This window comes from Lemur catta, chromosome 3 (genome assembly GCF_020740605.2).
Source record: "Lemur catta isolate mLemCat1 chromosome 3, mLemCat1.pri, whole genome shotgun sequence".
In the NCBI taxonomy this organism is placed as follows: Eukaryota; Metazoa; Chordata; class Mammalia; order Primates; family Lemuridae; genus Lemur; species Lemur catta.
In genome coordinates this window covers 126,553,401-126,580,086 of record NC_059130.1, presented here as the reverse complement: position 1 = coordinate 126,580,086, position 26,686 = coordinate 126,553,401, and the positions used below count along the sequence as shown (strand labels likewise).

Genomic DNA, 26,686 nt, shown 5'->3' with positions numbered 1-26,686 from the left:
TAGGGGCGGGGCCCTGCAGGAGTCTGTGCATGTCGTCTCTGGAAGACACTGGCCCCGGGAGGGCTGAGCCAGGAGAGGTGGCACTGGAGCCGAGAGACGGCCGAGTTCCCAGTGGTGCGGACGTGCTGGGTGTCTGCTCAGCAGCCCCCAAGGCCAAGACAAGCTCGCACCGTGACCTGCTGACCGCCTGCCCGGTGGCTGCGTCCTCCTCCTCCTCCTCCTCCTCTTCCTCCTCGCGGGCCGGCTGCCCAGGAGGGAGGGGCAGGAGCCCGAGGGGGCCGCTGCTATCTCCCCTTGGTCAATGTCACTGGACAAGAGCTCGTCCCCAGAGGCCAGGCCGGCCTGCAGGAGGCCACACTCCTCGGCGGTGGCCGAGAACTCAGCCCAGTCCTGGTCGCTCAGGACTGCACGCTGTACTGGAAGTTTTCCATGTCGGGTCAGCAGGGACACCGTGGGGGCTGGGCGGCACGGTCGCAGATCCAGGCCCCCCGCACCAGCCGGCACAGGCCGCCACCGCCCAGCCCGACCCAGGGGCACCGGCGCTGCGGCCACGACATTGCACCTGGAGGGGACAGAACAGGTCCAGAGGGAGTTAGGAAACCCCGACTCACACTTCCTCTCTCTCCAAACCGACCCCAGATGGAGACTCTGTGACGACACCTGTCACATCAGTAGAACCGAGCGTGGCTCTGTGCTAGAGAAGGTCACCAGCCACCGTGTTCCGGGCTTGCGTTTGCTCCGTCCCTCTGGGTGGCCCCTCCTCAACTTTCCTCTGAGCTGCCGGTGCCCAGGCCGACTTCATGTGGCAAAGCCCGTTTCCAGGACCTCCCCACTGGGGTCGGTCCCCTCGGGGGGGTCGGCCCTGGCCTGGCCCCGCGTGCCCCGGTGGCTGCAGGGGGCTGTGGTGTCCAGCAGGTGCCCAGCCCTCTCGGCGGGACCGGCCCCGTCGTCAGGCTTCCTCTGAGCTCACCAAGGTCACGCTGCTGCTGGCCAGAGCTGGCTAGAGGTCAGTAGGGAGACCCGGGGCTGGAGGCCACAGAGCAACGAGCCTTCTGACCCCCGCAGACACCGCGGGCCGCTGTCAGGGTCTGCACCCCCAGGCCTGGCAGCTGCTGCACCTTCTTCTCCTGGCCTGTCTCTGGGAACCCAGGTGACCCCGGCCGGGCCACAGGTCTACCCCCTTAAGGGGCTGCCCTTCAGCCTCCGGTCAGCTACCTCTGGACCCAGGGTGGACGGTCCCTCTGGCTGGGACAGTCCTGGGACGGAGAAGACTTGAGCCCAGGGCACCATGGCTACACCCCGATGTCCGCCCTCCTCTGAGCCCTGCAGACTCTCTGTGGGGCTGTCCACCACTGGGACCCCCTAGGTCAGGGCTCAGTCCCTGACCATGTCCTACCTGGGTCCCGGCAGCCAGCTGGGCAGCAGCCGGGCATCTGAGCTGCCCGCCCAGGGGCGGCATGGTGCTGGGCTCCCCACGCAGGCTCCACCCCCACTGCCAAAAATACCCTGCCAGGTCACATGTGACTCGTGCCAGCCGACAGGCTCCAGGCCACAAATAGATGGCATTTGATCCAGCACCACGAGGGAGGTCTTGCCAGCCCAGGGCCAGGCCGCGGTGGCCAGACCCGGGCCAGAGAATGCCGACCCGCAGTCAGCGCTGCTGGCCTCCCTTCCCCGAGCTGAGGGCCACTCTGCTGCCTTCTCCTGCCAGGAAACCTCAGACTCACCCCACCAGCCACCTCTGCAATGTCCCGGCCCAGCGTTGGAGATGGCCCCTGCACCCTGGACAGGCACCTCCCCGGCCTGACCCCCAGGGGCTCACATGAGCCTCCAGCACCGTGGCTGAGCCTGGCAGCTGGACTCGGGGGCAGGGGGGGCACTGCCGGCTGTCGGTGGAGACCCCCCAAAACAAGCGTGGACCCCCAGGCCTCAGGAGAGGGTTGGAAGGTTCAGGGGAAAACAGTGGGTTCACTTTCTGCCAGCGTCTCTCCCGACCTTGGATGGTGGACAGGACCCAAGATGGTGGCACAGAGGCTGCCTCCTCCAGGAGAGGTGTCTGGGTGCCGCTGCCCCAGGCGGGCCAGTCTCAGGAGGAGCCGGGAGGGTGCCAGCCTCTGTGCCAGCCCCCCGTGAGTGCTTCTCTATAAACTCACGCACCCTGAGAGGGGCACAGAGAGGGCAAGTGACTCACACATGGCCACACAGCCAGTAAGGGCAGAGGTGAGCCCCAGAGGTCCTGCTCTCACCCCTGCTGCAGCCGCAGGGGGTGGGTCCTGCCCCACGCCCGGTTGTCCTGACCTCGGGGCCCACGATGCCCCGTCCCCAGGCAGGTCCTGAGCTGGGGGACAAAAGGACAGGGTGGGCGGAATCAGACAACAAACATCTAATTGAACCGGTAACTAAGCTCATCTCTGCAGCAACACATTCTTAGAAAGAAAAAGAGGGCCTCTGGGGAGGGGGCCGTGGACCACAAGGCTCAGGAGAGTCTGGATACGAGATTTGGGGGCCAGCGCTGTGAGGGGTGGCAGTGTCACCTGGGAGGAGCGAGCGCTCCGGCTTGCAGCAAGTGCACCGCCGGGGGCCTTGCCAGAAAGTGAGGCCCCCTCACTGCCCCCGGAGGCTGCCCAGCGCGAGACTGGCGAGGCTGAACCTCATGTGGACGGAATCCCACCTGCAGACCTGTCTTCCTGAGCTCCCTCCGCCCCTCCGCTCCACGCCCTGCAGACAGGCTGCCCCTGGGGGGCCGCCCGGCACCCTCACGGCCGGGGGCTACCGGCATGTGACTGCGCCAGGGGGCTGCGTGTGTCTTCCCGAGGATGGAGGTTGGGTCAGGGCTGCGGTGAGCATGCTGGGTCGTGCCGGGCCAGCGGTTTTCCCCGGCAGCTGTTTGCAGGACGGGCGGTTTCCCGGCACAGTGCGTCTGTGACCACCTCTGCCACTGCGGGCGTCGTGCTCCGCGGTGGGGTCGCATCTTGGTTTCTGTGCACATTTCCTTAGTACGCGGTTACCCGCCGTGGCCCGCCTCCTGTGCAGATACGCGTCTGCAGTGGCTGCCACGTGCCCTTTCCGTGTTGTCTTGTCAGATTGTACAGGTTTGTCACCTGTCGGGTTGTTTGCACCCTGGACAAGCTCACTGAGCGCGCAGTGGCCACACTCTCCCTCTCTGCCCCCACTGTCACCCTCTTAGTGGTGTTTCTGATGAACAGAAGATTTTAATTTTAATACAATTTAGCAACAATTTTCTTTACGGTCAGCACAAGCCTTTTTCTGTCCTTTGAAAAAAACGTTTTGCCTGCCCCCAAATCATGAAGACACCATGAAAATATTCTTGCATGTTTAGAAAACTTCATTGTCTCACCTTTCACGCCTGGTATGCGTTTTTTATGGGTGGCGAGAGGTGGGGTCACGCGGCCCCGCTTTGTTTCCACGTGGACACTGGGTCAGAACAGTGCCACCCCCTGCAAAGACAGGGCCGTGTCACCTTCAGGTCCAAGCCCTTGTCTGCAGGGGCACGGTGGCCGAGTGCCACGTGGCCTCCCGCGAGATGAGAAGGCTTTGGGGCTTGGGGCAGGGGTGATGCGGCTTTCAGACGCTCCCCTGGCCAGGTCTGCGGGGAGGCAGGGAGGCCGGCCCAAGGCTGCGGGCCGGGAGCCAGTGGCAGGAGGTGGTCCAGGCCGTTGGAGGGAGGTGGTCCGGCCCACTGTGAGGCTTTAAAGACAAACTGCCACTGGAGTCGACTTGAGGCTTCAGAGGGAGGCGATTTCTTCCACTCCCATCCCAATCTCGAACCTCCCTGGTGGGGCCGAGGAAACGAGGGGAGGGGGGTTGTCTATGGAATGTCACGTGGGCCGCACTCTCAGCCCAGCAAGGAACGACGTGCCATGCGAGTGACCCACCCCTACGGTGGAGGAGTTAATTCTCCGCAGAGGTCGGTACTGGGTGCAGTGGGCGCGGGTGGGCAGGTGGAAGGAGGGCGGGCACGGGCGGATTCCCTGGGAGGATTCCCTGGGAGGATGGAGAGCGGAGTCTCGGCCCGCTGTGCCCCTGGCGGCCACCAGAGGGCAGCAGGACTCCGCCGGACGCCGAGGGGCGATGGCGACAGGGCTCCCCGGCAGCGGTTCCTGCCTTGGCGGCCGCGTGGGGTCCCAGGCCCTGCCCCTTCCCGCCGGCTGGGAAGGCAGGATGGGGGCTCCTTGGGGGGTTGCCAGGCCCCTTCCCTGAAGTCAGGTAGCCCCTTTCAAGCCCTTGACCTTCAAACAGGTCTGAAGAATGAGAGCTAATTTTCAATGAGCAACTATTTCATGCCAGGACACTCTTAACTGCTTTACACAGATACGGGTTTTTTCCTCTTATTTTTTCATAGCCTTATTGAGGTGTAATTAACACACAATAAACTTCAGATATTTAAAGTGTGCACTGTTCTAGGGTTTGACGTATGCATACACCATATACGTCTCCACCCCCCCTCCACCGCACCCCCCGAGTTCCCGTCGCTCCTTGGCAATCCTTCCCTGAGGAGGAGACCACTAATCTGCTTTCTGCCACGATACAGTAGCACACGTTGTCTAGAACGGTGTATAAAAGGAGTCACAGCATGTGCTTGTTTGTGCCACACAAAAGGGTACAGTATGTCTTCCCATTCCAGCAGCTACAGCTAAAAAACAAAAAAGAAAAGAAAAAAGAATAAAAGAGTGCAGCATGTCTGTCTTCTGTCATCACGTAATTATCCTAATATTCGTCCATACTTCTGCATGTGTCATAGTTGTTGTGGGTTTTGTTTTGTTTTGTTTTGTTGAGACAGGGTCTCACTCTGTCTCCCAGGCTGGAGTGCCGTGGCGTCATCACAGCTCACTGCGACCTCAAACTCCTGGGCTCCAGTGATCCTCCTGCCTCAGCCTCCCGAGTAGCTGGGACTACAGGCGTGAGCCACCTCGCCTGGCCATGTTGTGGGGTTTTTTGTTTGTTTGTTTAATGAGAAGTGTTCCATTGTTGGATATACCACATTTTGCTTCTCCATTAATCTGTTGATGGACATTTGGATTATTTCTAATTTGGGGCTACTACATTTAAAGCTTCTATCAACTTTTGAGCATAAGTCTTTGTGTGGATATATGCTTTCATTCTTCTGAGAAAATGCTTAGCATTAGAATGGCTAGGTCATACGATAAGTATATATTTAACTTGTTAAGAAACTGCTTGTCTTCCTGTTGGGTTGTACAATTTTTATTCCCACCAGTGGTATATGAGAGTTCCACTTGCTCTGTATCTTCAGGAACACAAGGCCTGAGACACCTCAGAGGCATAACATTTCAGCAACATTTATTGGCCCGTGGTTGGGGCCCAGCACTGGGCTGGAAGACGGCAGTGGCAGATGACCTGGGGGCAGTGATCCGCACTTGCCAGCCACGCCCACCCCTCCAGAGGAAGGGGGCACCACCCACTATTCAGCAGGCCACCTCTGCAAGCCAAAAGCCAATATAAAAACAGTTGGGGGAGGGGGAGGAACAGGGGACTGGCCCAGAGCCCATTCACCTAGGGACTTCCATCTGAGGCCAGGAATTATGTGGGAGGTTAGGGTTAGGACCCTAACACCCTGCTGTGAGAGGGAGCACCCCACATTTGGGGCCCCAGGAAGCAGGTTCCAGCAGGCATTCTGGCTGGGTGTGGGGGAGGCTTTGGAGCCAGGGGGGTGGCGGTCCCTCAGCTGTTCCTGAGACCCAGCTGCCCTCCCAGTCTGGCCCACGTCCTGGGGGCCCAGCTTCAGCCCAGGCTGTGCTTCCTGAGGTCTCCCTGGTCTAACCCAGTAGATCAGCATGGATTCAGATTCGCTGCTTCAGGCAGGTGCTGAGGCCAGAGGTTAGGGACACAGGCGCAGCCCAGTCAGGCTGGGTCCAGACAACACACCACCAGCCTGCGGTGGGATGGGATGGTCCAAGAGTTGTGTGGAAAGTGGAGAGAGAATTGCAGGGCGTAGGCCGAGAACAAGGGATATCCTGAGGAGCTCGCCTGTCTGATGAGTGTGGTCCCAGAGCCTGAGAGGTCCCCTGAAGGAGGGCTAAGCAGGGCCCCGCTGCAAAGATCCCTTTTAGCAATTGGGGGGGCAGAGAGGAATTAAGATCTCTGGGGCATGGTCATGGGAGGTGGCTGCCCTCTAGTGGGGGAGAAGGAATAGGACGACCCACCTCCCCTGGGCCATACAGGTGGGGGGGGTCCCTCCTCCCCCTGTAGGACGTGTGCGGCCAGCCCTACCCACACACCCAGCTTCACTTCCCAAAGCACCCAGGGCCCCTCCCCCTTCTGCATTGAGGCCTTCCCTGGGCAGCTCCCTCCACCAGGCTGGGCTTCCCATTGTCCCCATGGAGACCCTCTCCAGCCTGCCCTGCCAAGGAGGCCACAGCCTGATCCAGCCTGAGCAACATCAACACCGTCCTTTCTCACAGCTGTGAAGGGGGAAGGGACACTCTGAGGCTCCCCTGGGCCCAGGACCAAGGAGCATATATCCACGGGTACAGTACTTGGCCCACGTGGGCTCCCCCCACCCATCTAGGCTCCTGAACCAGCCCTTGGGTGCCCAGCAGGTGTGCAAGGCAGCAAGTCGGGGGTGACTGGCTTAGTGGGGACTTGGAGGTTCCTGCCAGGTGTGCATGGTTGTGTCTGGGAAGTCCAGGTTAACCACACTCAGGTGAATGACACTCAGGTATGTCCTGGAGCCTTGGAGGAGGGGATGGACCAGCCTGTGGACAGATGACTCACCCGCCTCCCATGGACCCCAGCCAGGCAGGCTGTGGGCAAATGTCCGATGAAATCAGCCGCCTCCAGTGGCGGCTCAGGATGAGACACTCCGCAGTCTGGGCTCCGTGCCTTGGACCAGCCCCTCATGGCACCTGGAGCGCAGCCCCCAGCAGCAGCCTCCAGGGGCCAGGACAGCAGGATGGTGACCACAGGGGTCGCTCAGGGTGCATGCCCATCGCTGCCTGGTGCTCAGGATTCACGTGAGGGAGGAACCCTCAGTCTGTACCCCGGGGGAGGGACCTCCCTTTCCAGGGACAGAAGCATGTACAGCAGGACCCTGACTCCCTTGGGCAAATCCAGGCACTAAGGGCGGCTTGCCCGTGATGCGGTGCGCCTGCCTGCCAGTGCTGGGTACACTCTGGCAAACTTGCTGCCTGAGCCTCCGCAGGGACCCCCTCACACCCCCACCCCAAGGCACGTTGCTGGTTCCTGTGCAGACCAGGGCAGACCCAACAGACGGGGGGGGGGGGGGGGGGTGACCTGCAGGCCAGGCGGAGGGGTGGGCAGCCCAACGTTGGGGGACCCAGGGCGGCAGGACCGCAGTAGACCTGGGCTGCCAGCTACCAAATCATACCCTTCACAGAGTCAGAAAAAAACACAAACTGTTGACACAACCTCTAGAAACAGTGTTCTCTGGCACAGTCTCGGCAAAGGCCACGGCCTAGGACTGGGCGCGGCTTCCCCTGCAGTCATCTCAGCCAAGGTCTCCAGGGCCCCGCCCTGGGGTCGGCGGGGAGCGCCCGGGTCAGACCTGGCGGGCGCAGCAGGGGGAACGGGCAGTCGAGTGCGGGGCAGCAGCGCGCGGCCGGCGTAGACCTCGGGCGTCCCAGTTTCCATGGCGGGGACCGTCGGGGGCATAGAGGCCGGGCGACGGGAGGGCCCCAGCTGGCGTAGGCAGGCCGCCAGGTGGCCAAGCAGGCGAGAGCGCACGTCGGCCGGGACACCCTCGCAGCCGGCCAGGAAGCGGCTCACCTCGGCCAGGCATTCGTTGAAGCCGGCGCGGTACTTGCCCAGGACCGCGGGGTCGGCGCTGAGCGCGGCTGCGGGAACGAAACGGAACAAGCTGTCAGTGCCTGGGACGGTGGTCCTGCGCGCCTCCCGCCTCCGGCCGCTGCCACCTGCGCCTCACCTGTCACCTGCACGCGACGCAGGTTCTGCAAATGTCTCACAGTCATCTCCAGGATGTCCGCCTTCTCCAGCTTCGAATGGCGGGAGCTCTGGGCAGGGACGGGGCGGTAGGTTGCAGCTCAGCTGTGCCCAGACTCCAGGTCTCAGGCCTTCCGTCCCTCTCCGCCCCCGACTTACTTCTTTTCTGAGGGCGTCCAGGATGAGGATCTTGAGCTGAGCGAGGCTCTCATTAATGCGCGCTCGGCGCCGCTTCTCCATGACCGGCTTGGAGGACTGCGGGCCAGACAGTGGCTGAGTCCCACGTTCCTCTGTCTCTACCCCCCATCCCTGTCCCCCCGCCCGGCCAGGACCCCACCTTGCGGTGCTCAGCCGCACTCCGGGGCTTGTCTGGGATCTGGCTGGCGCCGGCCGGCGCTCCTGCCAGCGGCGAGGCGCTCGGCTTCCCCGGAGCGTCTGCGGGCATGGTGCGCCCTCGCGCCTCCCGGTGCCGTGCGGAGCCGCCGGGGGCCCAGCGCGGCTGGAGGGTGAACGGCGGGCAGCGGCGTTCGGCGCCCCCCTGGCGGGTCTCCGGCTCTAGGCCGGCGCGCAGCGCCCGCCTCCCGGCTATTTAAAGCCGCGCCGCGGCGGGGTGTGTGAACCCGGGTCCGCATTCTTTCCCACGCTCGCGCCAGCCAATAGGTGGCCGCGCTCCTCCTTCGCTGCCCCCACCCCGCTCAGGGCTGCGGGCCCCGCCAACTGTCACTCACGCGCCGGCTCCGTCCTGCGGACTAGGCGGGCGACAATGCAAGCCCGGGCTCCCCGCCCGCGCCCGCCTCTGGCACGGCTGGGACGAGGGAAGTCTCCCGCGCCCTTCCCCTGCAGAGGGTTCCAGGCAGCGCGCCAGGAGGGGACGCGGACCCCGGGGGCTGAGCGGAGGCTCCCTTTCCGCCAAGCTGGGGCAGGAGCGGGTCAGGGAGGGAGCTCCCGGAGGGCGGCGCAGGAAGTCTGACCGGAAATTTCTCCAGGGGCACCGGGTCGGGCGGCCGGAGCAGTCGGCCAGCGTCCGCACACAGGCCCAGCGCGGCCCGAGGCCTCTGCGCGTGTCTGGTTTGACCCGACAGGTGTGCGGCGCGGCGCCTGCCCACACTCGGCACAGTGGCTGTGGCGGAAGCATCGCGGGACGGACGAGCCACGAGGCTGGAGAGAGGTCGCGGCCAGGTCGCGAGGCGGGCGGGATGCAGTGGCCCGCAGGGCTGGGCACGTCGTGGAACAGGACAACAGGATGACGCTGGGCAGGTGGCGACGTCACCGGGAGTGATGTCGCAGGGTGACGACTCTAGCCGGCTGGGATGACGTCACTGGGCCAGTGATTACCCAATAGCGGGCGAAGCATCAGTAAAGGGGTCACGAAAAATAAGGCACAATTGTTAAATCCTGTCTGGGAAAAGCAGGGCTAGGATTACTTCCACGTTTGCCTTTGCTTTCATTTGGAATTACGCCGCGGCCCGGGCCTGCCCTTTCGGTACTCAGGGCCCACCTGGCCGGCGGCGTCGTGCGCCCCCCACCGAGGCCCCCGCGGCCAGGCCGCGCCCGGGGCTGAGCACCGTCCCGGATTCCTGCGGCCGGCGGAGGCCCGACGGCGAGCCAGCCCGGCAATCGCGCCGTTGCAGGAGAGAACTGGGCGGGTTGCCGGGCGGAGAAAACCTCTCCACCTGGTGGTCCCGAGGGCTTCTGGGGGGGCGTCTTCAGCGGAACGCAGCTCTGCGAGGCCCGGGCGGGAGGGCGTGACATTCCAGGCTGGGAAAGGGCCGCTGGGACGAGGGACCAGGGAGGGGCAGGCTGGGCCAGCGGGGACGGGGCCTTCTGGCCCAGAGGGGTCTCGGGAGTCTTGGGGGCGGCGCTTCTGAGCAGGGGGAGTAAGCCATTCGGCCGCCGCGAAGGGTCACCTCGCCTACCGAGCGGGTGCCGCCGCCGGCTGGAGGTCAGCCCTACCCAACACCCGCTCCCCGGGTCCCTGGCCGAAGCCTCCCCTCTCCTCTTGGACGCCAAGCCTAGGTTGGGCCCAAGGGAAGCCCGTGCCCCACCCGGGAGCCCCCCGTGGCCCTGGCGCAGATCCGATCCCTCCGCGGCGCCCCGGTGTCCCCACCCCACGCCGTCTACACTGGGCCTGCGCGCCTCCCGGCCGGCGCAAGGCAGGACTGTCCCTCTCCCAGGCGAGGATGCCCTAGTCCCTCTCTGGTCCCAGAAGCACGTGCAGAGTGGGGGACCTCGCAAAGCCGCCGGGGTCGGACGGAGGTCCGCGAAGGGGAGCCCGCCAGCACGGGAAGCCCTAGCAGCGCCGACCAGGACCCTGCTCGCCTGCCCCGACCTCGGGTCAGACCTGCGGTCGAGGAGGGGCCTGGCCCGCCCGCCCCGCCCCTCCTCTGGCTGCGGGCTGCGACCGGCGGGGAACCGCTAGCGCCCCCGATGGCCAAGGTCGCCTCCGCCTCCTGCTGGGGGTCTCCCCCAGGGGCGTGGCCAGTCTGCACCGCCCCGGCCCCCTGTGCCCGGCTTTGGGAGGGGTCTCCAGCTCTGGGCCTCCCCCAGCCTCCCGCGGAGAGACAGGCAGAGGTTCACGATGAAGGAGGGGCCTGAGGAGCTCAGGTGGGCTCGCTCACACTCCTTGTACCCATTTTCTCACCCGCGAGATGAGTTATCTTTTCATTTATCCCAAGGTCATTTGGGAGATAAATGAGATCCTACCCTTAGAGCTGGCTGACCGTGCCTAGCGGGCGCCGACGCGCGCAGCTACCGCCCTGCCGCCTCCGGAAGCAAGCAGGCGTCTGGGCTGGACACCCGGGAGACTGAGGCAGCGAGGAGCTGCCTGTACTCACCTCTGCCACATGCCCTGCCTGAGTGCCCCTCCTCCTGCTAGAGAGAGAGGGACAGTTCCACCCCACGGTCTCAGGGCCTTGTCCTGCCCCCCAGCCCCAGCCCCAGCAAGGAGCTCTTTCTAGGCCAGGGCACACGAGCTTCCTCTGTTCTCCCCAGCATCTCTGTGTCCTTGCCACTGGGCTGCACCCCCATCTGTATGGCCGGGTCTCCCAGGGCCTCTGCCCTGTCCCTCTGACTGTCCCTCCTTGCCTCTCAAATCCGACTACATCTCTGGAAACCTGGGTGTCCTTGGGGTTCCCTTGCTCTGACTGGGGAGGGAGGGTCCTGGGCTGCAGCAGGGGAAAGTTGCTGACTCCCTGGTGTGGCAGGTGACATTGTCCAAAGGTTGACCACATCTTTCCTGTGTCCCCCCCCATGCCATACAGTGTGTCCTCAGTGAGACTTTGTGACAGCCTCCAGTAAGAACACAGCAGCTGGCAAGACTATCTCTGAGGCTAGATTTTAAAGATGCCACACATTGTCCATCTGGCTGTCTTGGGACACCTGCTCTTGGAACCCAGCTGCCATTTGGTGATGAAGCCCAAACTGGCCCCAGGAAGAGACCCCGAGGAGAGGCCCCAAGGAGAGACCCAGTGCAGAGGTCTGTGTAAATATTGCAGCCGACAGCCCCTCCGAGGGCCCTGCTGACAGTCAGCTTTGGCTTCCACACGTGAGCAGAGCAAGGCACCTCCCTTCCCAGCTTCCTGGCCGAGGTCCCCGGCATAGCTGAGCAGAGCCCCTGCACACCCTGTTCCAATACTTGATGGCTGATGACCACGTGTTTTGGGACATCTGCTGTGTGGCATTAGTACTGGGATAGTGTAGATGGGCCGGGCCCTGGACGCGGGGAGAGTGGACCTTCCCTCCCTGCCACTCCGTCCTCCTCTTCCGAGTCCCTCCCCTCTCCAGCACTTGCACAGCCTCGGCAGCTTCCTTGCCCCTCCCCCCATCTGACCACGTGCTTCTTGGGACCCGTCCGAGGCCAGCTATCCTCCTGACCTGTGTGGGCCGAGCCCTAGGGGCCCCAGGGGTATCTCCAGGGCCCGTCATTGGCTACAGGGCGGTGGGCGGCTGGGGCACCCACGTGTCAGTGGGGAGCCTTTGGGGCAAAAACAGGCCAAACTGGGGCTCCAGCCTTGGGGGGGGCTCCTCACATGTGGTCAACGTGACTGGACTGTACTCTACACCCCGACACTCAGCCAATGTCCCTGGGGGCCCTGCCGGTGCGGCCACACACTCCCCTCCTAACGTCTGACCAGAGCTGGTGACGCCTGCACACCCTGCCCCTCAGGGAGCTCCTCTGGCGCAGGCTCCAGAATGTCAGAGACCCGTGACCCGCCCCACCCGCAAGCCCCCTCCTCCGTCTGTTCCCTCTGCCCCTGCCAAGGGCTTCGGCAGCTGGGATCAAAGCTGTCAAGCGACCAGGGCTAGGGCCATCGTGGGTTTCTCTTCTGGAGCGTAGAATTGGGCGCTCAGCTGTTCACAGGTGTTTGCTGGAATCATAGTGACAGAGGCCAGGCTGCAGGAGAGAGACCCGGGACCCCGGCAGAGACCAGGAGGGCCAGGCTGCTCTAGACACTGTTCTAGAGCAGTTCCCAGCACCTGGGGTGGCGCCAGGCTGCACACAGGGGGCTGCTGTTGGTGGGCGGCCTGGCTGGCTGCCCCGTGGCCTGGGCCCTGCCCAGCCTGCACCGGCTTCTGCCTGAGGCTCAGCCGATGTTCCAGGAGGGTGAAGGAGAAGCTCAGGGGCTTTTGAGGCCTGGGTCTGGAACTCACATGGTGAAACTTCCAGCATATTCCATCCGCCAAAACAGGCCGCAGGCCCACAGAATTCCAGGGAAGTGGCCATAAAATGCCAAGGCCGTGTCAGCCACGCCAGCTGCCACCCCTCCTGTGACGACCTGCAACTGCACGTGGCTGGGGAGGCACCGCCCCTCTCTCTAGAACGCAGCCCAGTTAGCTGCCAGGATGTCCCTTTGGCCGATCCAGGGGTGGCTGAGGCAGCAGCTCTCTCCTTTGTGCCACCAGCGTTCCTGCCCGGGGCACTCTCCCTTCCCCGGGTCTTTCCTCGAAGCTGCTCAGGGTGTCTGTCCCTTCTCCCAGCCACCCACCTCAGGACCTCACATCCTCCCTTCCTGCTGCAGTTTCCTTCTGCGTGTGCACCTGGCAGCAGGTGCCTCCTGTGCCTGCTGACCTCACGTCTGTCCACAGCGCTGGAGCCTGGTCCTGGAGCACTGCCCGGCGCAGACGGTCCATTCCGCGCGACACGACAACTCAGTGAGTGAATGAATGACAGAGACCGGGTCCCCCATGGCCAGGCAGTGAAAATCCAGGAGGTGACAGAAGCCCCCGACATCTGGGCGGTGGGGGTGGACTCTCTAAGATCTGTGGTCAGGACGTGGCTTTCTCAGAGTGAGGATGTGTGCTGCTCCCAGACAAGGACGGCAGCGGGTGTGGGGGCCCTCGAGGACAAAGTCCGCGGCACCCAGGGGTGGCGGTGCAGGCATGAGATGGAGTCAGGTAGAAGCCCGGGGATGCTGCAGGGAGTAGTGAGACACCACGTCCCCCAGGACAGAAAGCCATGCAAGCGTCACACCACACACGGTAACTTGCAACTGCAGAGCTGGACATCTTGGTGGCAAACAGGACATCAGCAAAGGCCCCCTCTCTCCAGGGGACCTTCCAGGAAGGCAGGACAGACGGTCTTGGCCCGCCTTCCGCCTCCCTAATGCAGCAGAGGGCTGGCTTCTAACCTGCAGACCTGCCTGCCTCCCCCAGGCGCGGAGCCCCAGGGGCCTGCTGTGTTCTGCAGGGGCAGAAGCCTCCTGCTTGCCCTTCACCCTGTCCCGGGTCCTGCTCTCCCAGGAAGCCCTCACAGGGGCTGCCAAGCGAGGGCAGAGGGGCGGCGGGAGGTGGGTCTGGGGCTATAGGGCTGGCCCCTGCCGGGGTGCTGCCGCGGGGCCTTCCTGGTCCTGGGGGTGGGGCAGGGGAGAGTCTCCCTAGGAGGTGTGGAAGGGAGGGGCTGCCTCCAGGTGCTTACAGCGCCTTGGACTTCAACAACAGGTGTTTCTCAGGAAAGGCAGGGCCTCTGATGACACACCGCCTGGCCACCACCCACAGGGTGAGCAGCAGGCTCCGTGTGGCCTTCTCAGAGAGCTGGGGTGCACCTGCGCCCCAGCGTTGTTGGGAGGCCCGTGGACAGGCCCTGCCCATCCTGTCCAGGGGGACGTGGCAGAGGCCCAGCCCTGCCATCGGGGTGACCTCCGAGCTGTGGCCAAAGGCCAGCGTCATCCAGGATTGTGGCTTCTGGAGTTGTGGCTGACCTGAGGGAAAAGAACCCAGACTGGACGGGAGCAGAGAGGGCAGCCTGGGCTGGCAGATGCACTGGCTGTCACGCAGAGGCTGCGTCCCTGGACACCATCGCGGAGCCCTGAGGGGCTCGGGCTCCCCTCACGGTCTAAGCCAGTCCTGCGCCAGGCCCAGGCCTGCGGCCCCTGACCGACCACCCTCCCGGGAGTCACCCCAGCTGCTTGGGAAGGCGGGGACCCTATCACAGGTAGAGGCTGTGGTGTGATCCTACCTGGTTCGGGTTGGGGGGGGATGAGCAAGTGCAGCCTTAATGGCTTCCCAGGTGCTGCGTGTGGCAGAACTCGGAACAGCCCAGTAGACAGATGCGGTTTGTTATGCGTCAGCTGTACCTAATTAAAGCTGTTTGAATAGATCAGACTCATAGTTTTTCCACTTTGGAACATTTTATCGGATTAGCCTTGAGATTCTAAATTCAAACGCACACTCAGTAAGATATTTAGGTCAATGATTTTTAAGCAGGAAGATAGGAGAATGTTACTGAATTTATTAAGAAATCAGAATGTTTGAGAACATAAGAGCCTGCACCTTTTTACATTCAATTTCATTAAATGTACACGGATTCACTCGTTCACACAGGCGTCCTCGGCACGGTCCCTGGGCAGGTACGGCAGTGAGTGATCTGGTGAGGAGGAAGGACCACTGCAATGACAGGTGCATGGGTGACAGAGACCCTGTCTCTAAAAACAAGACAAGGCCGGGCGTGGTGGCTGACGCCTGTAACCCTAGCACTCTGGGAGGGCCGAGGCGGGTGGATCACTCGAGGTCAGGAGTTCGAGACCAGCCTGAGCAAGAGCGAGACCCCGTCTCTACTAAAAATAGAAAGAAATTATCTGGCCAACTAAAAATATATATAGAAAAAATTAGCCAGGCATGGTGGCGCATGCCTGTAGTCCCAGCTACTTGGGAGGCTGAGGCAGTAGGATCGCTTAAGCCCAGGAGTTTGAGGTTGCTGTGAGCTGGGCTGACGCCACGGCACTCACTCTAGCCCAGGCAACAGAGTGAGACTCTGTCTCAAAAAAATAAATAAATAAAAACAAGACAAGAAGCTCTCTTCGCGCCCTTCCTTTGGATCTCACTTTGCTGCAACAGTGGGTCTGGTCGTCATCTGTGGCGTGTGTACCATGCTCTGTAAACCTGTGTCTTGCGCTTGCCCTATAATCTTATCTTTCCCTCCTCAATAAACCTCCTTTTCGTGCTTGCCTAAAAAAATAAAAACAAGAAAAGAAAATAAATAAGTAAAATAAAACTAAATAAATACATAAAATTTTTTAAAAAATTAAATAATAAATAAATAAATTAAATCTCCTGTTTGGTTTTTGGACATTAACAATTTGGTGCCCATGAGATGTTTGTTGGGTCAGGATTCATATTCAGAACATGTGGTTTTTTTAATCTTTAACTTTTTATTTAAACATTTATTTACTTAATTTTGTTTAGTTTTTTTTGTGGTGTGTGTGTTTTTTTTTTTTTTGACAGAGTCTCACTTTGTTGCCCGGGCTAGAGTGAGTGCCGTGGTGTCAGCCTAGCTCACAGCAACCTCAAACTCCTGGGCTTAAGCGATCCTACTGCCTCAGCCTCCCAAGTAGCTGGGACTACAGGCATGCGCCACCATGCCCGGCTAATTTTTTCGATATATACTTTTAGTTGTCCAGCTAATTTCTTTCTACTTTTAGTAGAGGACGGGGTCTCGCTCAGGCTGGTCTCGAACTCCTGACCTCGAGTGATCCACCCGCCTCAGCCTCCCAGAGGGCTAGGATTACAGGCATGAGCCACCGCGCCCGGCCAATTTAGTTTTTTTTTATCATTCAGCTTTAGTTAACTTTGCCTGTTATGTGCTGTTTGTAATAGCAAAAATTTGGGAACAGCCTAAATATTCAACAATATGAGGTTGGTTAACTAAATTCCACTCTACTGTAATGAATCATTCTGTGGGGACACACACAGCCGTTAAAACAAACTGCACAAATGTGTTCATAACACAGGAAGATGTTTGTGATATGCTCTCACGTGAATTAAGCAGGCTGCAAAATGGTGAAAGTAGTATCAGGTTTTTTTTTTTCAGTTTTGTTTTTATTTTTTACTTTTTTAAATTTAAAAACAATGTTTTTTCGAGACAGGGTCTCCATCTGCTGCCTGAGGTAGACTACTGCAGTGTCGTGGTCACAGCTCACAGCAACCTCAGACTCCTGGGCTCAAGCGATCCTCCTGCCTCAGCCTCCCGAGTAGCTGGGACTACAGGCGCTGCCACCAAGCCGGCTAATTTTTCTATTGTCTTTTTGTAAAGAGGGGGTCTTCGCTGTTGCTCAGGACAGTCTCAAACTCCTGACCTCAAGCGATCCTCCGTCCTCAGCCTCCCAGAGAGCTCGGATTACAGGCGTGAGCCACTGCATCCTACCAACTTTCTTGATAGGGTCCATGAGTTCATTTCTGTAGGAAAAAAATTAAAAACAACCTGAACTAATACTGTCCTCACCCAATGGAGGTTATCTCCAGGTAATTTGGATTGTCACTATTTTGTTTCTGAATTAACCACGGCAATGTTTTCCAAGTTTACTAATTTTGCAAATTGGTAAATGGAAAATGAAACTTTTGAATCGTTAGTTCGGGTTGTTATGCCTTTTGTGCATCTAGTAAAGAACCTGAAGTGCAGATATTTAGGGGGTTTCCGGGGAATGGAGTGGGGCAGAGGACGCTGCCCTGTGTCCCTGTCCCTGAAAGTCCCTCTGAGACCCTGGGTGCCCCTCCCAGTTTCCCTATCGCCGTCATTCCGTTTTGTTTCTTCACTCCGGGCAACACCTGGAGAAAAGGAAACTGAAACTGAAGCTGAATCGGGCCCTTGGTGCAGGCCTTCTGGACACGCCCCGTGACGTGCCGCTCGGGCTCGGGTTTATAAAGCCGCCGAGCTGAGCCCGCGTAGCAGCGGCTGGAGGCTGAGAGGCACCCGTGGAGGATCTGGCGGCACCGCACGGCACCGCACGCAGCATGGTAAGTGATTTGACAGGTGGAGGCAGGTGGGCTCTGTTCCAGTCGATTTTCCTCCCCCACCCCGATGGGGTCTCCCGGGGTGCAGGAAGAGCAGAAAAGCTCAGAGCTTGCCCAGGTTCTAAGTGTGACGGGGCACGGTCTCCTGAAGGCAGGTTGGGTCCTGGAAGGCTGGCCCTGAGACAGATCCCCCGGGGAGGGCATGGTAGCCAGTGAAGAGGGGCAGCAGGATTGCTGTGGGAGGCCGGCTTTTCTTCTAGGAATGGCCCCTTCTGTGCCTCCTGTGCCTGGGGTCCCTCTCCCGGTGGATGGAGAGGGCAGACAGGAGGGAGCTTTGTCCCTGGGCACAGGAGCTTGCCCTACAGCCAATGCCTTGCACGTAGTGACCCCCGCACAGGTGCCAGTATCTCTGAGCCTATGTGGTGCCTGCAGGGCTGGGACCTGAAGGTGAAGATGCTGGGGGGCCAGGAGTTCGGGGTGGCCCTGAACAACTCCACGCTGCTCTCAGAACTGAAGCAGAAGATCACCCAGAAGATCAGCGTGCACGCCTTCCAGCAGCACCTGGTCATCCACCCCAGCGGCGAGGAGCTGCAGGACAAGGTCCCCCTTGTCAACCAGGGCCTGGGCCCCGGCAGCACAGTCCTGCTCGTGGTGCAGAGCTGTGACCAGCTCCTGAGCATCCTGGTGACCAATGACAAGGGCCGCTGCAGAACCTACGAGGTCCGGCTGACGCAGACGGTGGCCAGCCTCAAGCAGCAGGTGTGCCTGCAGGAGAGTGTGCGTGACGACCAGTTCTGGCTGAGCTTTGAGGGGAAGCCCATGGAAGACAACGTCCTGCTGGGGGAGTACGGCCTCAAACCTCTGTGCACGGTGTACATGAACTTGCGCCTGCGGGGCGGGGGGCAGAGCAGGGCCTCCCCCCACAGCCTGACTAGGGCCGAGTCCTGGAAATAAATGTGGCTGCAAAGAGCAACGCCTGCCTTTGTGTCTGCCCTCACCCCTCCAGCAGCCCCATCTGTCTGACCCCCAGTCTGCACCCCTGCTGGTGGAGCTGGGGGGTCGGGTAAGAGAGCCCGTGGTGCCCAGGCCTGTGTTGCCAAGTTAAGGGACAAGAGTTTCACAGTTAGAGCCCAGTGGGATCAGAACAGGGACACCCCCCTCCATAACCAAAGTAAGACATGTCACCACACCCTGCAGAAAACCAACTTGTAGAAAAAGGAAAATAGACACATTTGCTGGAGCCCACCCTGACGGGGGTGGGGGGCCCTGCACAACTGCCCATCCCCACTGGGTCAGTGACAGCTTAGGGAGGGGCAGGCCTGGTCAGGTCCCAAAGGCCACAGCTGTGGCTCCCTAAGGATCGGACCTCCCCAAAGCCCCTGGAACTGGAGAGGGTGAGTCCTCAGGGCCCTGGTGGGTTGTGAGGGGGGCTTGTCCACCCCAACCAGGGGGGCTGGGGGCCTCTAGGACCTACCAGCCTGCTCTGTCCTGCCTTGTGGGTCTAGGGAGGGGTAGGGACAGTCCTGACCATGCACATCACCATGGGGCCACCAAGCACACCCCCTTCAGGGCTCCCCTTAATGGAGAGCCCACAGCTAGCAGGTGAGGGGGCACCTGGATTGGGGCTCACACTGTCCAGTGAGAAGAGCTTGTCCCAGATGGGGGACCCCTAATTGGTACAAGTTACACCCCCTTCCTCACCACATTCTTCTTTCTCCGACTTTTGCCCCTAAACCAAGTTACCACATCAGTCTTAGAGGAACCAGGGAAGGGGCACAGCAGGGTCTGCACCACTTGGGCCCAGGGATGGTGACCCTGGGGTCACTCAGATCTCTGCTTTCCCACCACGCAGGAGGATTTGCCTGGAGACCCAGAAGCCCCCATTCTGGCCCGTGGGGGTCCATAGCTCGGTCAGGGCCCCCGAGGTCTGCTGTGTCCTGAGACCAGTGTACGCAGACACGGCCTCCTGGCTCCAGCCGGTGTCCTGGGCCCCCTCGCACCCGACACCCTCGCACCCCGTGGTCAGCTGCAGCTTCGCCGGTGCGAGCACCCACCCTGGGTGCCGCCGCCCTTCCCTGAAGCCCCCAGAGCCAGGGCGGGGCGGGGGTTCCGCGGGACCGGCTTCTTCTGCAGCCCCCCCTTGTTGCTCCTGGCTCAGAGACCTGCAGCTGGCTGGGGGGAGGGGCACCGCAGGCTCACTCCCAAGGGCACCGAGGGGTCTCCTCTCCCGCCCCCTCCATCTTCGGCAGCGCCGGGCTCCGATCTGGCCCCCCCCACTGCAGTCCCCGCCAGGCCGGGCGGGAGCGGCGCCCGTCGGGGTCGGGGGAGGGGCGGGGCCAAGCTCCAGGCCGCGCGGCGGCAGGGGGCGCCCTAGTCCCCCGGCCCGTCCCGACCAATCGCCGCGCACCGGCCGCGGCTGCGGGTCCGGGGGCGGCCTCCACCCGGGTCCGGGCGACGGGGCTGCGTTCCTCCCGGGAGGTGCAGCCTGCCTGCAGGGCCCCGGGGCGGCCGGCGGGTCTGGCGGCCCCTCCTCGCGGCAGCGACCCCCGCCGCCGGCTCCCGCGCCGTCCCGGCCCTTGGAAGTCCCGTCACGTCGCCTCCAGATTATGCATTAACCCGGCTCCAGCTGCATTTCCGGGGGGCCCTGCGCGCAGGCGGGGGTGCGCCCCCGGGCCGCCCCGCCCCCGCCACTCCCCCGGCAGCGCCGCCCCTCCCCCTCCGGCCCGGCGCCCGGCCCCCGCGCCCTTGCCCGGCGCCGCCGTCCCGGTGCTTTGTTCGCGGCCGGCGCGGGTCGCCGGGCGCCGGGCGCCGGGTGGCCGGGGGCGGGCACGGCCCCCGGGGAGGGGCGGCGCTGCCCGGGTCCCGCCCCCGCCCCGCCCCCGCGCCGCCCGCGCTCACCGCCTCCCGGAGCTGCGTCCCGTCCTGTCCAGTCCCGTCTCCGGCGCGGCCCGGCCCGCGCGCTCTCTCCAGCCGCTCTCGCTGACCTCGGCTGCGCCATGGCCAGCCCGCGGCCGCCCGGCCCGGCCCCGCTGCTGCCGATGCTGCTGCTCCTGGCGGCTGCCGCGCGCGCCCTGCCCGGCGCCGGCGGGACGTGCCCGGAGCGCGCGCTGGAGCGGCGCGAGGAGGAGGCGAACGTGGTGCTCACCGGCACGGTGGAGGAGATCCTCAACGTGGACCCGGTGCAGCACACGTACTCCTGCAAGGTGGGCCCCGCCGGGACCCCCGGACCCCGAGGCCCCCACCCCCTGGGAGCCTGGGCTGGGGGCCTCTCCCCCTGCAGATCCCGGCTCCGACCCCGGAGGCCCTCCCTTCGCGCTGTCGACCACCCCGCTGGGACCCCCGCCCCAGGCCGTGGGAACGAGCCCCGGACGCTCCGCAGCCCCGGTTCCGGCTCCCTTGGCGACCGCCAAGCCCCCGGTGGGCTCCAGCGGAAAACTCGCGAGCGCCAGGGAAAGTTGCGGAGCCACTGCGGTCCCCCCTGCAGTGCCCAGGCCGGGAAGGCGGGGTCGTGTCCGCCCACGGCCCACTCCCTTATCGGAAACAAGTGCACCTCCCCCCGGGGGGGGGCTGTGTGTGGCTACTGCACCCCTCCCCGCCGGCAAAAGGAAAGGAACAGAAAGCTGGGGAGGGGACGCTTTATGTCGGGGTGGGGACGGGGACTGGGCCTGTGGTCACTGCTGCCCCCGCTCCCCAGAGGCCCTCAGCACGGTGACGGGTGGTCAGTGGAGAGAAAGGCGCGCGCAGCCTGATCTCCCAGTCCGGGGAGCCGGTGGGGGGTGCCGCAGTGGCGGGGTGGGGGCAGGGGCAGAAAAGTGGGCGGGGCCGCCGCCCAGCGGCGCGCCTGGGGGCAGGGGCAGGTGCCCGTGCGGCTCCAGTGAGAACTGGGGCTCCTCCGGCCATGGGGGGCCACGGGGAGGAGGAGTGTGCCCTGCTCTTCCTTCAGTGGGGCCTGGGCGTCCCCTCGGGTGGGTGTGGTGGGTCCTTCGCACAGTCTTGTGGACAGGGCTCAGGGCACCCAGGGCCCCTACCCCCTCTGGCCCCCAGACCACCTCGGGGACCAGAAGTCGGATCTTTCCTGCTCGGTGGAGTTGGGGAGGGTGTCAGCTTCTCTCAGACTGGCCGGTGCGGGCTACAGCTGGGATCCCCCCGCCGGCCCCCTCCCCTCCCCTCTCCGACCGCCAGGGCACTTTGCCAAGTCCCTGCAGGATTTTCCCGACTTCCTCCCCGCCGCTCCTGGGTGTGGCTGGGGTGGGGGGAGGCGATGAAAGCCGCACGGCCTCGTTGCCTGGGTTGTTGCCCTTCTAGAGCCTGCGGTGGGGGGCGTGGGGGGGTGGCCGAGGCTCTGCCTGGGACTGCGTGCCACAGTCCTAAGGCTACCAGTGGAGGCTGGGCAGGTGGACGGGCCACCCATTGTCTTTCACGCCCCCTTCCAGAAGCCCTGTCCCTCAGGTCCCCCAGGTCTGCCCACGGGGGCTTTTTCTCCGGGAGTGGGTAGGCCCCTGTCTCCTGGGGCCACGTTCCTGTGAGGCCTGCCCTGGCTGAGCTGTGGGTGTCCCCTAGGTTGGGTTGTGGAGGTGCCCTGGGGGCCCAGGAGCCGAGAGGGTGGAGGGTGGGGCCGCCTTGCGCTGCCCAAACTTGATTTTGTGGTTCATGGGCGGCCTGGACTGCACAGATTGTAGCAGCCAGTCTGGAGGAGGGGGCTTTCACTTCCTAGGGGGAGGGTGTCTGAGCCCACCCACAGGGTTGCAAGGAGCCCAGCTGGTCCCTTGCCCTGAGCCCCCTTCTTGTGTGGTCACTGCTCCTGGCTTTGCCTGGTGGCCCCAGTAGTGGCCTGCAGACAGGGACGGGGAGAGAGCCTGGGGGACTGGCGCTCCACACCTGCGCTGATGTGGACCTTATTGGAGTTGAGGCGGCTGGGGTTGATTGGGGGCGTGGGAGCGGCTTCCTGGGGGAGGGTGTGTATTCATGGTGAGCGTCCACGCGTGGACGGTCGTGTCCAGCGAGCGTGTGCCCCCCGCAGCCTCCACCCAGGGGGCTGACCCAAAGATCTCTGTGCATTTCCGCCCAGGGCTTGGGTCTACCGTGGACACTGGGCCTGAGCAACTGAGGCCAGGAGAGGTAGAAGACCCAGTCCCCAGGCTAACCCCACTCCCCAGCAGGACGAGGGCCAATAACAGTCATATCCCCTCCAGGTTCGGGTCTGGCGGTACTTGAAGGGCAAAGACCTGGTGGCCCAGGAGAGCCTGCTGGACGGCGGCAACAAGGTGGTGATCAGCGGCTTCGGAGATCCCCTCATCTGTGACAACCAGGTGTCTACTGGGGACACCAGGATCTTCTTTGTGAATCCTGCACCCCCATACCTGTGGCCGGCTCACAAGAACGAGCTGATGCTCAACTCCAGCCTCATGCGGATCACCCTGCGGAACCTGGAGGAGGTGGAGTTCTGTGTGGAAGGTGCGTGCGGGGGCAGGGCAGTGGCAGAGGGGCTGGCTGCCGGTGTGGCAGAGGTGGGCAGGCTTGTAGGAGGTCACCGTGAGGGGCAGTGCATCGTGCTCCAGTGGGCTTGGGGGACGGGTGCCAAGGATCGTGCTGTGGGCTGGAGCAGGTGGTGTCTTGTGATCTGACCTCATTCCCTGCTTCCCGCTCCCGGGCTTCCCGGCTGTGTCCAGCCATCCTGAGGTCAGCAGTCCCAAGCTCTGGCAGTGACCGTCTTGCATCTCAGGGTGAAGCAAGTCCCAGCCCTGCAAAGAGACAGGCCTCCTCTTCCCCTCCTCCCAGCTCTGCACTCCCTCCTGGAGGCCCTTTCTGGGGGAGAAGCTGGGAACCAGGTGAACGAACACCAGCTGTTACGTTTCTGCAGAAACCCAAACATCTATCTGGACGGGGCCCACGTGCTGGGCGAACCCCATGCGGCAGGGCAGAGATTGGAGGGTGGGGCCGCCGGAGTGTGTTCCAAGAGGCCTGTTGTTTCTGAGCAGAGCAGTTCTGTGGGGTGAGGGCGTCTAGGGATTCGGGTGGGTGTGGGGTCCCCAAGAGAGGTTCCCACATGGCTATTGTGAATAGTCTGGGAGAGCCCCCCCAACCCCAGCCTCTGGTCGGGGGTGAGCAGAAATCCCATGACCAGGGCTCCCCCCTGGCCTTGGGACAGTCCCAGTTGGGGGACGAGATCCCTGGCTGGGGAATGTGGCAGAGAAAAGGCAGGAGCGCCTTGTCGCCCCCACATCCTGTCTGTTCCCTCGTGGCTGCCTGGGAAGGGATGTTTGGGTGGGGGGCATGGGAGAACACTTCCTCAGCAGGGCAGTGGCCAGGGTCGTGACTTCCTGTCCCTCTGATCTGCTCCCATGGCCAGGGGGGAAGTCTCGCCTTCTCCCTACCTTGCTGTTGTGATGCCGGCCTGGCTCTCGAGGGCTGCCTGCAGGACCCTGGGTGTGGGCTCATCTGGCCTTCCTGTCCCTGCTTGCCTGGGGAGACTGTGGGGGGAGGGGCTGCCCCTGAAATGGGGAGCCCTGTGGGCTCTCCTAGGCTGTGCTCCAGGGTCCCCCGTCCCAGCCCGGCCCTCCCACTGGGTGAGGACTTGATACCCTGGCCCTACTCTGGCAGCTCTGGTCTGGGGAGAAGATAGGGTGTCATGGAGCCAGGACAGGCTGTGGGACGGTGATGCCCAGTGTGGGGGTGGAGTGGGGAGCTGAGGGGGGCCGGAGAACGAGGGTCAGGGTGCTGGCAGTCACCACCTTGTAAGATCAGAAGGGGGAGTCATTAAGACCACGCCAGCGGGCGGGTCCAGCTGGAGGGTCTGTGACTCAAGACTGAGTTCTTGCTGTGGGGTCAGAGGGCACAGGGCCAAGGGTCACCCTGGGTAGAACAAGGCCCAGTGTCTGTCTTGCAAGAGCCTGATCTAGGCATGCCGGGCCCTGGCTTTGGAGCTGCGCGTGCCCAGGCCAGGGAGGGGGTGTGACTTGCCCTGCTATGGCACAGGCCTTGCAGGTGGAGCAGGGGTCGAGGGGGAGCCCCTCAGTAGAGGGGGCAGAATGTGGAAGGTGACGGGGAGCCCTGGAAACTTTGAGTGGGCCACATGGACCTCTCTTTGGAAGTGGACCAGGGCCCTGCGGGCTGGGACAGGGCGATGCCTCCCAGAGCCCAGGTGAGAGCTGGGTCCCTGGAGTCTGTGCCCACCCCCAGGCTAGGAGGGGGTCCTGTTCTATAGGACATCGAACCCCACTCCGGGCCCTTCTGGTGGCCAAGGCCCCACCCTGGTGAGGGGGATGGAAGGCAGGGCTTGGGTCAAGCCAACCCTCCCCCCGACTATGACCTCTGACCCCATCTGTTCGGGTGCCCAAGCTGCCCACCCCCACAGGGCACAGGGTGAGGTCTGGGCAGCCCCTCGTCTGCAGAGGTCACCCCTGGGCCCTGGGTCCCGCCTTGTGTGGGGAGTCCTTGTCCTGGAGCACCCTGCCCGAGGCCCAGAGCAGTGGGAGGGGACGTCCTCCCCGGCCTCTCGCTCTCGCCTCCCCACCCGCCTGGGCCCCCACTCCACTGGAGTCTCCCTTCCTCAGTTTCTCCCCCAGGCCTGCTGGGCCTGCCCTGTCTGTCCCGCAGAGGCCCCTCCCCCAGTCCGCAGCCCCCTGGAAGGTTCCTCCTCCTCCTGTCCTCTGCCTGGGGAGCCACATTCCTGGCATAGCTGAGACAGGTATGTGCCCCTCCCTCTGCGCCACCTTTGGGCGGGGTGGCCTGCGCCTTCTGCAGGGAGACCCCCGCCCTCCCCCTTTGCAGGGAAATGGCCCAGCCTCTCCCAGGACCAGCCCACACACTGGAGCCACCCAGGGCTGGCGCTCAGTGGGCATCTCCTCCAGCCTCGGCCACCTTGTCCTGTCTGGGCACTGCCCACGCGCTCCCTGCCCTGCCTCCCGAAGGCTGGTCCTGGAGCCTCCCCTGAAGCCCCCAGGAGGGCTTCCTGGCTGAGGGCCACAGGGGCGGCCTGGGGCCTGCCTGTCCCTCCCCACTAGGAGCCAGGGCAGAGAAAGGAAGTGTTGTCTGCCCCTGCGGGGGCTGGCACAGGGACAGGGCAGGGGGCCAGGGTCAGAGTGAGTCTGGTGTCTGCCCAGCCTGGCCCAGCCCGGCCCTGAAGCCGGGGTCCTGGCTCCCTGGCCTGGCCTGATTCGGGCCCTTGCGCCCTTGGTTCCTGCGTGGCCACCTGCCTAGGGCTGTCCAGAGGGCAGTTCTGGGGCTCAGGCTGGAGGAGCCGGGAGTTCCGAGGCCCCAGGGGCAGAGGATATTGGGGAGTGTCTGGGCTACAGGAGGACCTTGCATGGGGCTGGGTCTGGTCCCGTCTGCTGCCTGGTTTTAGCTTCTTCTACCCCCACTTCCTGGAGCCTCACCCCACCCGGGTTCCTGGCTGCTGCTGCCCTGCCAAGGTGGGAGGCGGCTTCTCCTTTCCCTCCTCCCTCTCTGCCCCCTCCTCCCTTCTCTCTCCAGGTTCCCATCCTGCCCCTGAGACCCCACCCAGGCCTGAGAGCCCCTCTCCAGCCCTCCGCCAGGCAGGTCGGGCTGGAGGCTGCCAGCCTGGGAATCTCTCCTGCAGCTGGGGGGGGCGGGGTCTGCCCACCTGTATTCTCTGTACCTGGGGTTCCTGGGAAGCGTGGGCTGGTTGCCTGCCGTGTGCCTGAATGGACTTGTCTGTCTGACTTCACTTGTGCCGGGCCGGGGGCTCGCTGGGGAGGCCCTAGGGTGGGCTGCGAGGGGGTGGGGGTCCTGTGGGGAGGGAAAGGGCCAGACAGACCTGGTGGGAACTGCTCTTGGCTTTTCCAGACCCCTCACCCTCCCGGGTCCGCACCCAGAGAAGAGCCAAAAAAGTTGTTTTAAAACTGTCCCCTCCACACTGGCCCGTGGGTGCTGAACTGAGCCTTCAGCGCGGCTGACTGCGCCCTCCATCCTCTCTGGGTGGAGCTGGGAGTCACTGGGCAGGGCTCACCCCAGGTCATGCCACCCCCTGCTGTGCCCTGGCCAGTGCGGCCCTCCCTGGCTGCTGCCCTTCCTTCCTGAAGGGTCCACCCCGCCCAGCCCAGTGAGCAGCACAGCCCCCAGCACCACAGGTCTGGGGACAGCAGCTGCAGGAACAGCCCCCAGTCCTTTGCCTCCACCTGTGGGACCCAGGCCAGCTGCCCACTTCAGAGCCGGGGCTGCCAAGTTCTGCTGCCCAGAGGCCTGGGTGGGGCAGCGAGTGCAGCCCTTTCCTGCCCTGCTAGCCCTGGCACCCCCATTTGGGTATTGACCCCCCAGAGACCCAGGAAGTGCCTGTTCCTTGCAGAGCAGAAAAAGGAGGCTCAGAGGGGTGAGCTGTCACCCCAGGGACAGTTGCCAGCTGGAGGAGGAGGCTGTGTGCCCCTGCACTCCCTGCCTGCTAGGGCTGAGGGGCAGGGCTGGGGTCTGGATCTGCAGAGGAGGTGTGTGGGTCTCTGGTGGAGCCTCCAGTGCAGAAGGAAGCACCCCTCAAGGGGCCCCCCGCCAGCACAGATCCTGGGAACTT

At 63.2% G+C, this 26,686-nt stretch overlaps 4 protein-coding genes across 4 annotated transcripts in view; 2 read left to right on the top strand and 2 right to left on the bottom strand.

Annotated features, from left to right (window-relative positions):
* The window catches only part of PERM1 (PPARGC1 and ESRR induced regulator, muscle 1), a 7,561-nt gene extending 6,854 nt beyond the window's left edge, over positions 1-707 (bottom strand). Inside the window, 3 exon segments of the mRNA XM_045546583.1 lie at positions 8-292; positions 295-402; positions 405-707. Of these exon segments, the coding sequence (XP_045402539.1) occupies positions 8-292; positions 295-402; positions 405-431 (420 nt within the window). The 5' untranslated portion in view covers positions 432-707.
* Positions 708-7,397: 6,690 nt separating this feature from the next.
* HES4 (hes family bHLH transcription factor 4) lies at positions 7,398-8,517 on the bottom strand. Its single transcript, XM_045548813.1, is given in 5 exon segments — positions 7,398-7,583; positions 7,585-7,832; positions 7,922-8,009; positions 8,098-8,193; positions 8,276-8,517. Coding segments are annotated over 5 exon segments (642 nt in total). The 5' UTR covers positions 8,384-8,517; the 3' UTR covers positions 7,398-7,481.
* An 8,547-nt stretch (positions 8,518-17,064) lies between these two features.
* ISG15 (ISG15 ubiquitin like modifier) lies at positions 17,065-18,132 on the top strand. Its single transcript, XM_045548811.1, has 2 exons — positions 17,065-17,166; positions 17,596-18,132. The coding sequence occupies exons 1-2, from the start codon at positions 17,164-17,166 to the stop codon at positions 18,115-18,117; spliced, it is 525 nt and encodes a 174-aa protein (XP_045404767.1). The 5' UTR covers positions 17,065-17,163; the 3' UTR covers positions 18,118-18,132.
* Positions 18,133-20,097: 1,965 nt separating this feature from the next.
* AGRN (agrin) overlaps positions 20,098-26,686 on the top strand; it is a 33,278-nt gene continuing 26,689 nt past the window's right edge. Inside the window, 2 exon segments of the mRNA XM_045548812.1 lie at positions 20,098-20,366; positions 22,356-22,617. Of these exon segments, the coding sequence (XP_045404768.1) occupies positions 20,160-20,366; positions 22,356-22,617 (469 nt within the window). The 5' untranslated portion in view covers positions 20,098-20,159.